The sequence below is a fragment of the Amblyomma mixtum genome, chromosome 5 (genome assembly GCF_055824585.1).
Source record: "Amblyomma mixtum isolate Tamu chromosome 5, ASM5582458v1, whole genome shotgun sequence".
NCBI classification, from domain to species: Eukaryota; Metazoa; Arthropoda; class Arachnida; order Ixodida; family Ixodidae; genus Amblyomma; species Amblyomma mixtum.
Genome location: NC_143016.1, coordinates 203670645 through 203683216, shown reverse-complemented (window position 1 = coordinate 203683216; position 12572 = coordinate 203670645). Strand labels below are relative to the sequence as shown.

Here is a 12572-nt window from a genome sequence, read left to right as displayed (position 1 = left end):
CCATGGCGAGAGGAGTCTCGTTCATTCACCCTGGTGGTGGGCCCAGTGGCCTGCATTGATGGCCTTTCTCTGAAAGAGACACTTTCATCATCAGCCGGAATGGGCCAGGAACAGAGCTGTGCGATTCCTGGCGGGACTACTAAGAGCAAAAATTGGGATGAGTGGAGGAAGGTATTCAAAGGCAATGGCATTTTTATGACACTGGCAAGTCCAGGAAAGCCCCCTCCTCACATCGAATAACGGGAAGAGATTGCTGCTTTATGACCACCTTTCTTTTTTTAAATTGCACGCACCTCTGATGCTTTGCGTACATTCCTGTTGGTTTGGTTCATGGGGCTGAATGTCCCACAGTGACACAGGCTATGAGAGACGCTGCAGTGGAGGGCTCCGGAAGTTTCGACCACCTGGGCTTCTTTAACGTGCACTGACATTACACAGCACATGGGCCTCCGGAATTTCGCCTCCATCGAAATTAAACCGCCGCAGAAGTGTATAAATTTGAACCACAGAGGCAGGATAAGTACGTACGTACTCTTGTTTCTCCCTAACGCAGCTTGGCAGATGGAGCTGTGCTGTGTGAGAAATGTCATCTGCCTCTCAGTGGTGAGAAAGAAAGAAGGTTTCTTTGCTGCTCAGTGGCTGCTCTGTCGTGCCCACTGTGGTCCCTCCTTCCTTCCCCCAGGTTCGCCTGGTGTCCGAGGAGGCCCCCGAGCAGGTGCTGCACACGGTCTCCCCCGGTCCTGGGGGCTTCTTTGTGCTGCCTGCGATGACGCGCGACGGCCGTGCCTACTGCCTGCAGCTGGACGGGGGGGGCAGCTGCTGCTTCCGGGCCAATGCCACGCACCGGCACGTGACTGTGCGCCACGCGGGGCCCCCCCTGCTGCAGGCGCCGGCCGACCAGGAGGCCCGGCCCTCCCTGTGGGCCCTGCCCCTGGCCACGGCCCTGCTGCTGGGGGGGTACCACGCGTCCCGCCTGCTGGGGCTGGCCACCGAGGCCGCCACCACCCTGCGCACCCTCCTCAGGGCAGGGGCAGGGGGAGGGGCAGAGGCAGCCCGCAGGAGGGCCAAGGCCCGCCGCACCTGAGAGCAATAAAGGGCCTCAGGGGCCATGTCCGAGGCACTCTAGTAACAAAATGGGTCCTCAGGTATCACACAGAGGATGGATCGTACAAAACAGCAAATGTAGCCGTGACAAAAATGTCCAATGCCAGATCCCATTAGTTTACATAGTAGAATGTCAACTTGGGTCACTGACCTCATCAAAAAGGGGGTTAGTTGACGTTTCACAACCGCTACGGGTTCCGTGTGCACAAGGAATGAAGATTCAGCGTGAACAAGGAACCCATAGCAGTTCCGAAACGTCAACTAACCCCCTTTTCGACGTGACGTGGTCAGTGACCCAAGTTTACATTCTACTATGCCACTACCTGACCAGACGGGATTCGATCAAACCCTGGATTAAATCAGTTTGCGTGTAAACTTCAACAGCCCATCAAATGTGCAGTTGTAGTGAAAATTATTTATTTAGAAATACTGTAAGCCTCTACAGGCTCATAATACAGGAGTGAGTCACCAGACAAACAAAAAAAACACAATGGTCCAAGAAACAGTGAAAAGCATAGCACAATTTGACAATTGTGGAGCAAGAAAGAAAAACCAAGCAAAAAAGCACAAAATGCAGCAAAGTTGATAATGCAGGCAAGGACGAGCCATTGCAAACAGTGTGGACATCCTGGTTAACAGCTAAAGTAAAGCCACTAAAAGCAGCTCTGCCACAGAGCATTCTTGGGATGGCGTTGCGCACACGAACAAACGTACACAGGAAGAGGCAGAAGACAGAAAGAGCGCAAACTATCAACTAGATTTATTGCTTTCGCAACAGAATATATATGCAGCATACACACGTGCAAAACAGAATAGCGAGAGGGAAAGAAAGGACAGGGGGGAAGGGGATATCAAGTCAGGCCTGCATAGGTCAGCGAAAGCTACGGATAAAATTCCTTTCCCTATCATATAAGGTGACCGAGGTATCGCTAATACAATCTCCGCCTTTTTCCCTGATGTGGAAAGCTTCTAAAAGTTCGCGGGCTATTTTGCTTTTGCTCTTGCCCAGAATCTTGATGTAATTGAGCATCGGCTCACAACCAGAGCATGAAATGCAATGGGCAGGCAAGTTCGCCCCGTCTCTTTTTCTTACAGAAAGAGCATGCTCCCCTGCGCGCTCATTTATGCAGCGTCCAGTTTGGCCGACATACACGCGTCCACACTTGAGCGGGATTTGATACACCACGCCCGTGGCACATTTGACATATTGTTCTGCATGTTTTATTGTACATGCGCTCCGTGGGGCTCCTTCCTCGGCGATCCTGGGGCACAACCCAGCAAGCTTTTTTGGAGCGGAAAAAACCACCGGAACACCATGCCTGTTTGCCACTTTTTTTAAATTGTGGGCGACTTTGTGCATGTAAGGAAGCACAGTCGGCTTCGCACTCCGCAAGCGCTCAAGGTCACATCTATGCTTGCCTTTCTTTGTCTTCTGGAGAAGGTTCTCGGCTACCGCTGTGATGAGCGAGCAGGGGAATCCGGCTGAAAGCAGCCTGGTGATCTGATTATGGAAGCTGGAATGCATTTCATGCTCGCATGATTTGGTTAAGGCTGATTCTAGGCACGAGTTTGCAATTGCTCTTTTCACAATCTTTGAATGTGCAGAATCAAATGGAAGTAGTGCTTTCTGTGCTCGAGGAGCATATTTCCAACAGACATGATGCGAGCCAACCTGCATTTTTATGTCTAAAAACTGCAATGAACCGTTGGTTGGGAGTTCGTGCGTGAAAACCAAGCCTTTGCCATGTTGTCCAAAAAGAGTTAAAACACTGCTAACTGAATCAGTGTAGGTCAGCGTTTTTTGTTTTGAAAAAACAATTAAAAAATCGTCAACATATCTAAAACACTTAAGAACACCGTGGTTAGTAAGCTCTACATTCAAGGAACGGTCAATAGCAGCTAAAAATATTTCGCAGAGGATCGGGGCGACACAGGATCCAATACAAATGCCTTGTCTTTGAATGTAAAAACTGTCTTTAAAAGAGATAAAGGTGACTTGCAAATAAAATTCCAACAGGGACATGAAGCTATCTACAGAAACCCCAGCTGAGTTTTGGAACCCTATTTCACCAGAACACTCAATGCATTCTTTGACAGCCGCGAACAATTCATTATGAGGCACTGAGTAAAATAAATCTTCCACATCAATGGAAAAGGCGTAGCCAAGATTAGCAGTGGAATCCAAGAAACCTACTAATTCACCGGAGTTTTTTGTCGAAAAAGGGTCAACAATCTGTAAAGCACCAAGATGTTTTTGCAGAAACTGGCTAATTAACATCTGCCAAGAACCCTTCTCGCTTACAATAGTCCTAAACGGCACAGAGTCCTTGTGTGTTTTTGCCGTGAAGAAAACTGACAGCGCTTTCTTTTTGCAGTTGATAACCGAGCTTGCAAGCTTACACAAATCTAGATCTTTGCACAGCGCTGAAGCCTTGCTTTTGATCCTAGTGGCACTAGGCTTGACGCGTACGAAGTTCTTAGCCACAGAGCACTGTGCATTCATGGGCAGATCTGTCCACAGAAAAGTTGGCCAATTTTGTTTCCAAACAGTTCTGTGCAATCAACATGCACAACACATCCTCTGGCAGACTGTTCCACTCTTGAATTGCAACACGCCTTGCAGTTCATTCTGAATGCTGGAAGGGCTGCTTGATGTACTTTGTTTTATCTATGTCTATGCGATAGTGAAGAAGAAGAAACTTCCTGATACGAGAGTCGGGATGCTTGCATAGAGCTGTGACGCTGTCGTACGGCAAGTATGAAGCGGAGTGCAATGCATTGTATTCTGTCTGGTATCGGCTGAACGAGAGTTTTATATGCTTTTAGCTTGACAGCAGATGATGCTGTAGCCAGTTTCCGATGCAAAAAATTGAGCTGCCTTGAAGCCTTTGCACACATCTTTGCAATGTGGGTCTCCCAGTTGAGCGTGCTCAAGAATGTCGCACCCAAGTATTTTGCAGTACGTGATCTTGTTATAGCTGTGCCCTTTATATTATTAGTGAATGTGTCCAGTATCTTTTTGTGGGTAAAGCTGATGGATGTTCTTTTGCTGACATTCCCCATTTTTTACACTAATTTGCAATGTTGTTTAATGAGTCTAATTCGGTCGTCCAGGGAGTTGTGTAGACAACACAGTCTCTTACTGTTACATTAGGTTCAACACATGATGGGATGTCATTGATGTACTACTACACACCAGAAAAAGGAATGAACCCAACACAGACCCCTGTGGCACACCAGAAGACACGTCAAGACTCTCCGAGTTAGCATTGCTTACCGTTGCATATTGGGAGTGCAGTGAAGGATTAGATGATATCCATGCAACTGTGCGAGACTCAATGCCAATAAGTTTAAGTTTTGAACCAATTGAGGATGAGGCACACAATCAAATGCTTTGGAAAAATCTACGAATATTGCGTCTCCTTCAAGTCCACAATTGATTATCTCCGCTAAGTCATGGGAAATTTCCAAGAGCTGTGTCACCATGGAAAGACCCTTTCTGAAGCCATGCTGTCTAAGGGAGATGAAGTTATTGCTTTCTAAGTAACTGATGATCTGTTAATGATGCGTTCCTTTAATTGCAGCAGCAACTGCTAAGAGAGATTGGCTGGTAGGTGTCTATGTGCAGTCTATTGCCACCTTTGTGAACCGGAATTACTTTTGCAATGAGCCAGTCGGAAGTTAATGCAGCTGTTTGAAGCGAGGTGGTAAAAATTTTGTGTAAGAATGGAGCTAGTTGCGCAGCATATCGGTTTAGAAACGCGTTGGAGATATCATCGGGACCAGAAGTTTTTTTTTCGTGTCAAGAGCAGGTTCAGTATACCGGGCTCAGTTATAACTACGTCAGCCATCACTCAGTCACCTGGACAAGGAGAACGTATGAATACAGATTGGAAATGGGCGTTGAAAGCAATAGCATGTGCATCGTATTGTTATGGGGAACATTTGCGGGCGTTAAGGGGTGGAGGGACACATTTGGCAGACCATTGTGCGAACTGCAGAGCGTGCGAGCCACGGCTGAAGGAGATACTTGGCAGAGGTGGTGATACGACGGCCTTTCACGCCCGGAAGAGGGGGCATGACTGTGTGAGTGATACGTCTGTTAATATTTTGCAGGGAGAGTACAGGTATCTTGAACTGATGGTGTGTTTCTTTACTGCGCATGTCTCCTTTTATGTATATATTTCTCTTACCTGCGAATAAATCTGATGAAGTTAGCGCCTGTCCTGTGTGTTTCCTCATCTTGTGTGCATGTTCTTGTGCGCTTAAATTCATTTCAAATAAGCTATGCACCATCTAGCCCAAACTGAAGTTTTGTTAAAAAAGGCTATAAGACGTTGGAACTACTTCAGAGTCATGAATATGGGGAAGAAGCCAGGTTTCTGTAATGACGACGATGTCAGGAGAATATAGGAGCAGAATTTCTTCCAATTTCTTTACAGTGTTGCATGCGTTAAGGCATAATAAGGCCAGGGAACTGGTGATTTCCGGTCAGTGCTGTTCCCACCGCCAGCGTCGGGTGCGCGCGTAAGAAGAGCCTTCATTCCACATATGTGTACAGCAATTTTAAGTTCATCAAACCGGAGGCTCACCTTTTGACCTGTTCCTCACTCAACCTTCAATGACTGCCACAATTTTTTCCTCACTTCTTGAACTGCTGGCGAAAAGTCTTCAGAAGTAGATATGGTATCAGGTTCCAATTTGGAACAGTTATGAAGGATGGCAGCTTTTTCAGAGAAATAATACAAGCAGAGTATTACAGGTCGTTCTCTGTCTGAGGCCTTTTTTCCAATGCGATGAATGCGTTCGAGTGAATTTACCTCTACCCCAAGCTTGTCCTTAAAAATTTCCTTCGTGACATGTCCCGCCAAAGATGTGCCATTTTCATCGTCTTCCTTTACACCAAAGATAACAAGGTTATTTCTATGGCTCCGATTTTCCAGATCATCCAGCTTTCGGGTCATGTGCAACATTTCTTCCTGTACAGCAGTAATTGCTACTTCGCAATTATCTACCTTCTCCTGGTAAGCTTTAAGTAATGCGAGTGCTCCTTCGATAGCTGTCAACCTCGTTTCCACATCGCGTAAGCTTGGGAGGCCTGAATTTGAGTGACCACCTTCAGAACATCGTCAATCTTAGGCCCTGGATTTTCTTTGACATCTCCACTCAATTCTAATGGCAAACGCACCGTACACAATAAATCACAGCAACAGCGGCAAAGTCACTCGGGACTCGGCAGCACCACTAGCCCAGGAGAGCTAGTTTTTAAGCATTTATAAAAGACCATTTATCACCAACCTGTATAAAGACGAGCATTTGTTTCAGCATTATGTAATCCAAGGTTTGACGAAATCTCGTCTGGTCAGGTGAATACATGTTAAAAACAAAGAGGCACCGACCAAAAAGGTGTAGTCAAAATGGCAGACGTTTCGGCTTCCACACGGAAGCCTTGTTCACTGAAGGAAAAAATTTCCAACATAGAGCTTAAGTACGCTGCACTAATCGCCGCAGGCATCTAGCGTACGCGGGCGGCAGATTACCGATGTTACGAGTCAGCGTGTGATCTGTTGTCTGTATAAACAAGGACTCTAGATATTGGCATGACGTCCAGTTTTTCTCACGGCCGATAACTGCGGCCTCTTCCCAAGCGATACTGTGCTTCGCGCTTTCGGCATGGTCAGCAAGTGCGTTGGAAGCCACCTTCTTGTTTCTGATGAAAAAATTACAACTGGTCCTAGCTGGTTCCAGCTGGGACCAGTTAAACTGTGCTATGGAATAATTCCCAGCTGGGACCAGCTGACAATGGGTCCCAGCTGCCCAGTTGGGACCCACTGCTAGTTGGTCCCAATTGGGAATTACTCCATAACCCAGTTCAACTGTGGCCACGCATCGGCAGTTCGCTGGGACCCATTGCAAACTGCAAGCTGGTTATGGTTACTACTGGTGCTGTTTATGCCACAGTGCACCGAGGCTGGTCAAAAGCAGCTCAAAAGGCAGGCAGTGACCCTCCAGTCAGCACCCAGTCAACCACGGATATCCGTGGTATATCCGAGTAAGGTCCGAATCTCCAGTGCCAGGCTGGGATGTCCATAGGGCATGCCTACGTATGTCCATATTCGGATATACGCATCGGAGATTCTGTGTATGTACGAGGGACGTTCGTTTTTGGATGGCTGGCGGACATCCGCCGGCGGATGTCCGAGGAGTATCCGTAAACATCCCTCTTGGGATGTGAGCTTACATGACATATATAATTTGTTTTCCCTCAGACGAACATTTTAAAACAAATTCTATTTTGCCAATGCCAAAATTCACACAATCACATTTCTACCACCAACTAGTTTAATATTCAGATTGATTAAGATCACTCAACTATGGTGTTGATGTTAAAGAACCAGAATTAAACGAATCGCTTGGCTTTCTGGCGCCAGTGCTCATAATTAACGCCCTTTTATCCTGCAGCACTCCTTCGAGGTAACCGAGGCTAGTAGCCATGCATGCTGCCTTCCATGAAAACAAACCCTAATAAACTCCTACCAGGGGCCGCGGCAGAGCGGTAAGCCTAAAAGTCAACCCAATCCAATCTATCAGCCAAGCCAATATTTGTGGCGCGATGGTCTCGTTGGTTTTCGTCGCGTGGGGCTCCTTTCGACCTTTACTTTTGCTGCAATGTGCGGTTTGTTCGCTCTGTGGTTGCTTGGCTGTGCTACAAATGTGTTGTGTCATCTACGCGCTCGAAAAGACGTTCGTTTGATTCTGAGGCTCTCGTGAAAAAGCTCCGGTGTCGCCTGACCCCTTGCCGAGACATGCTTTGTTGCTTTGGATGAAAGAAGCGGCCATGGTGTTAACACTTGCGAGGTAAGTAACTGTGCTCGAAAATTACTTTCAGGGTGTTGCTGTGGGATGACTAAACCGCATTAACGCAGTTGTACTCTATTGCGCTACTTGTTTGCCACGGAGTGGAAGTTGCAAGCACTATGCATTAGCTGCCGCAAACGTGTTTCTCGTGTTTGTGAAAAAAGGTGGAGACGGTGTGTAGTTGCATGGTGTGAATCTTAAGGCAATTGCGCGTAGGTTCATAATTACGATAAAACAGAATGCACGAAAAGCATAGTGCCAGGACGGTGTTAGTTTTTCAGTGCTTCGCGACTTAGTTTTTCTTACTTTTCTGTTGCCTTTGCAGTGTGGATGTGGCCCGGCTACCGAGTGTATTGGTGCCTACATTAATTATGCCAAGCCGTGGAAAGCACAGGTAGGTTGAAAATGTCATATAAAAGTTGCGCATACTTCCACAGCTTATTAATTTATTTATTAGGCTTGCCAAATGGAAGTCTCCAACCATCCACTCACTACACAGTACTTTGCACTGTGCAGTAGCATTGTTTAGGAAAGCTTAACTGTTGTGTTAAATTTGCGAGCTTCAGTCACATTTTTCACTTACTTCCCAATCACTGAGTGCAACGAGCTCTTGCAGTGCTTTGGTATAACTTTGCCAAACATGTTATGCCCACAGGGCTCAATGCTGAGCCAGATAGCAGGACCATATATGACACGCCTAGAGCCACATGTTCCTGGATTGTGACCAGACCTCTCTTCCTTACTCCTGTGCAGCTGTGGATCATCAAATATGCTGTCAGTGCCCTGATGCGTGATTCATCAGTGAACCCTGTGGGCATTGTAGTTTCGACAGAGATTGTGTTTTGCTGCATCGTTGACAACGTGCAGTATAAGGTGCTCTCTCATACTTTATTTTCTTGTCCATACAGTGTGGATGTGACTGACCTAAGCTAGCAGCTATATAGTACCTGCAGCTTACAGCAGCAACCTTCAGGTAAGTTTGAACTACAGTGCAAGTTTCACCCTGTCACATAATGGATACTTTCCTTCTGTTTGCTCTGTGCAGCGAACGGTATCTAGCTATACTGCAGTGTACTTGTACAATAATGGATAAAAATTTGTGGTATGAGAGTTCTTTGTGAAACATTTTCTCTGTGCTGTTAGCCAGAGCAATTTAATCAAAAGCCTAGAATCAGGAGGGGACATGGATACTCGATCGTATTGAACAAATTTCAGCTGACTGCCTGGCGAGGCAATGCAAAAATAAATATTTTCGGAAAATCGACATCCAGCAAACTTTTCTCTATGAGTGTACCTTGTGCCCAACCTAAGTCATTAGCTAGCTTGCAACGATGTGGTAAGGATCCCTACTCTTGCACTTGAATTTTTTTGACCATCAGTGTGGAAGTGACTGCCTGTGGGAGTAGCTGTGGTGTCTTGCAATGTAAAAGACAAAAGAGCTACTACTGGGGCGAGTTGGAAATACATACTTGAAGGAATTGGTGAGCGCTATAGAAACACTGAAAAGGGACAAACGCACAGGACGAAGCGCTTTCTAACTACTGTTTAATCTCAGAAGAAACATGACTATATACACACATTTGACGACAAGAATGAAGGAAAAACAGGTAAAAACTACGCGCGCTTACAACAGCCAAAGATTACTGTTCTTGAGGGAGGTTAATTCTGTTCCCCTAACATCACTGAAGGGGAGCTGACGCATTGCTTATCTGGAGCAATGTGCATTGCAAAAGCTTCGATAATTTCTTGTTCCCGTCTGTTTCTAGCCCTACCTATTACTTTGGTGTTTTTTAGCAAGGGTATGCATTTACAGTGTGCGAAATGAGGTGCCAGATTCCCGGACTTTGCAAGTTGTTCACTTGATCTTTCGTGTTCCCGGAGCCTCTTGTTAAGGCATCTTCCCGTTTGCCCTGCGTAAGTTTGTTGGCAGCTGAGGGGAATGCTGTAAATGACGTTTTCGTCACACTTTACATAGGTGTTTTCGTGTTTGGTGTTGCACCCAGGTTTCTTTTTGTGGTCTTCATTCTCGTTGACCTTTTTACACATTCCAATGAGCTTATTGGGAGCTGAAGAAACCACCTGGACTCCGTACTTGTTAGCTGTCCTTATTCTGTGGGAGATATTGTGAACCTACGGCATCACGGCAGGGCGTCCCTCGTAGCTCATTTTCTTAGTTTTGTGGGACCCAGTAATTTCTCTTAGTAAGCTTTCAGCAATGCCGCAAAGTAACTGCTCCGGATAACCGCTCTCTTTCAATTGGGAGACCTGTTGGTCTACGCTCTGAATTATCGAGTGGGGGCAAGATTTTCTTATAGCTGGTTTCAGGCAAGACGTAGCTACAGCTCGCTTTACAATTCTGGAATGACTGATAATTCACAGCGTAGACCAACAGGTCTCCCGATTGAAGGAGAGCGGTTACCCGTAGCAGTTACTTTGCTGTACTGCTGAAAGCTTACTAAGAGAAGTTACTGGGTCCCACAAAACTAAGAAAACGAGCTACGAGGGACGCCCTGCCGTGATGCCGTATGTTCACAATATCTCCCACAGAATAAGGAGGACAGCTAACAAGTACGGAGTCCAGGTGGTTTCTTCAGCTCCCAATAAGCTCATTGGAATGTGTAAAAAGGTCAACGAGAATGAAGACCACAAAAAGAAACCTGGGTGCAACACCAAACACGAAAACACCTATGTAAAGTGTGACGAAAACGTCATTTACAGCATTCCCCTCAGCTGCCAACAAACTTACGCAGGGCAAACGGGAAGGTGCCTTAACAAGAGGCTCCGGGAACACGAAAGATCAAGTGAACAACTTGCAAAGTCCGGTAATCTGGCACCTCATTTCGCACACTGTAAATGCATACCCTTGCTAAAAAACACCAAAGTAATAGGTAGGGCTAGAAACTGACGGGAACGAGAAATTATCGAAAATTTTGCAATGCACGTTGCTCCAGATAAGCAATGCGTCAGCTCCCCTTCAGTGATGTTAGGGGGAACAGAATTAACCTACCTCAAGAATAGTAATCTTCGGCTGTTGTAAGCTCGCATAGTTTTTACCTGTTTTTCCTTCATTCTTGTCAGCGCGTGTGTTCCTCCCTCTTCTGTGTATGATATGAAGTCAAATGTGTGTATTTAGTCATGTTTCTTCTGAGATTAAACAGTTGTCCTGCGTGTTTATCCCTTTTCCGTGTTTTTATAGCGCTCACCAATTCCTTCAAGCTTGCAATGTACACGCATTTTTCATGAACTGGTACAAAGCTTTGCAGTCGGGCATTTGTTTTTGCAGTTTTTTTGGAAAAGCAAAATATTTTGTATTGCGAGAAATATTCTCACCTCTGTTGCTTACAACTTACTAGTTGTTCAAGATGTAAACATGCTTTCGGAGCGGCAGATGACTAATTTACTTGGCACGGTGGACTTACTGCATACAACTGAATGGTGTCTGTCAAATTCGCTTGCTTTAATGACATATTCTGAACTTAATGTTTACTGTTTTCTGCAGAATACGTCCCCGGCTTGTCTACAAGTTCATCATGGTCTGTACAGTATCCTTCCTGCTGCTGTGTATGGCCGGCTTGATGAATTCCTCATGAAGACTGAAGACGGCATTTATGTCATAATAAAATCATCCCGACTGATATGCTTTGCCATTTTGGTCGATTGCTTTACAGATTCATGCAGATTACATACAGCAAGGTGTATGTCCGATTTCAGACACTCTGCGGGCTTTTAATAAGCCCAGTGGCCCTGGGAGGTGCACTGATTGGTGGTTGTAGTTCTGGCTTGCCTCATAATGGTGAAGAATGCATTACCTGCAAATATCCTCAAAAGATCCGCCGGCGGATATCCGAGATGGATATCTGTCGGCAGTCTAAATAATTATATTTGTACCTCCGTCGGAGGTTCGTGCGAGAGCCGTTGGACGTCGGCGGATCTCCCACGGATATCCGTATATCCAGTAAAGGACATACCTCGGACGTCCACTGAATGTACACTGGTTGATTGGGCCCAAGCAACCACAGATATCCGTCGGACGTACGAGCTAGATCCGAACGTCCTTTGCCGAGATCGGACGTACGAACACAATCCGATTTCGGATATCCGTATTCGTACATCCGCCGGACGTACGGACAGTGTCCACTTTTGTATATCCGCATGAGAGACGAGGTGTACGTCCGAAGGATGTAAGGGCGAGTATTTTCCCAGGCCATGAGTATGGACGTTTTTTATTTCACAGAAAATTCGCGTCTTTCGTGTATGTATACTGTTTTATTTGCATCTGTTGGAGAGTTTGACGCGAAGATGTTTGTAAATTGGTGCGATTCCACTCCTACCTGCAGTGCAAGAGCCGCCAACGAGCTAAATATCTAAGAGGAGAAGGGGGTGTTGCAGAATTTTGCAAGAACTCAATGACTAGTTTTATATTTGTAAAACTTCTCCAAATTAGTGGAGTTGTGAGACAGCTAAACTTGCCATTGAAACCATTCGTAAGAATCAAAATCCCGTGCATTCTGCTATCACCATCATCATAGATGTCAGTTCGCGGTCAGTCCAATCCAATCCATCAGTACGGCTCCGTAGCGCTGTTGTTGATATGTCGCGTAGTGTTGTCG

At 46.0% G+C, this 12572-nt stretch overlaps 1 protein-coding gene and 1 long non-coding RNA gene across 2 annotated transcripts in view; both read left to right on the top strand.

The window, feature by feature from the left end:
* LOC149345452 (BOS complex subunit NOMO3-like) overlaps window positions 1–5321 on the top strand; it is a 136236-nt gene extending 130915 nt beyond the window's left edge. The window contains exon 10 of the mRNA XM_089546653.1: window positions 683–5321. Coding sequence (XP_089402779.1) covers window positions 683–1084 — 402 coding nt within the window. The 3' untranslated portion in view covers window positions 1085–5321. The remainder of the gene's footprint in view (window positions 1–682) is intronic.
* A 1802-nt stretch (window positions 5322–7123) lies between these two features.
* Window positions 7124–11597, top strand: LOC149345451 (uncharacterized). Its single transcript, XR_016283304.1, has 4 exons — window positions 7124–7962; window positions 8288–8356; window positions 8871–8935; window positions 11462–11597. It is a non-coding gene; the product is annotated as an uncharacterized LOC149345451 (long non-coding RNA).
* Window positions 11598–12572: the final 975 nt, after the last annotated feature.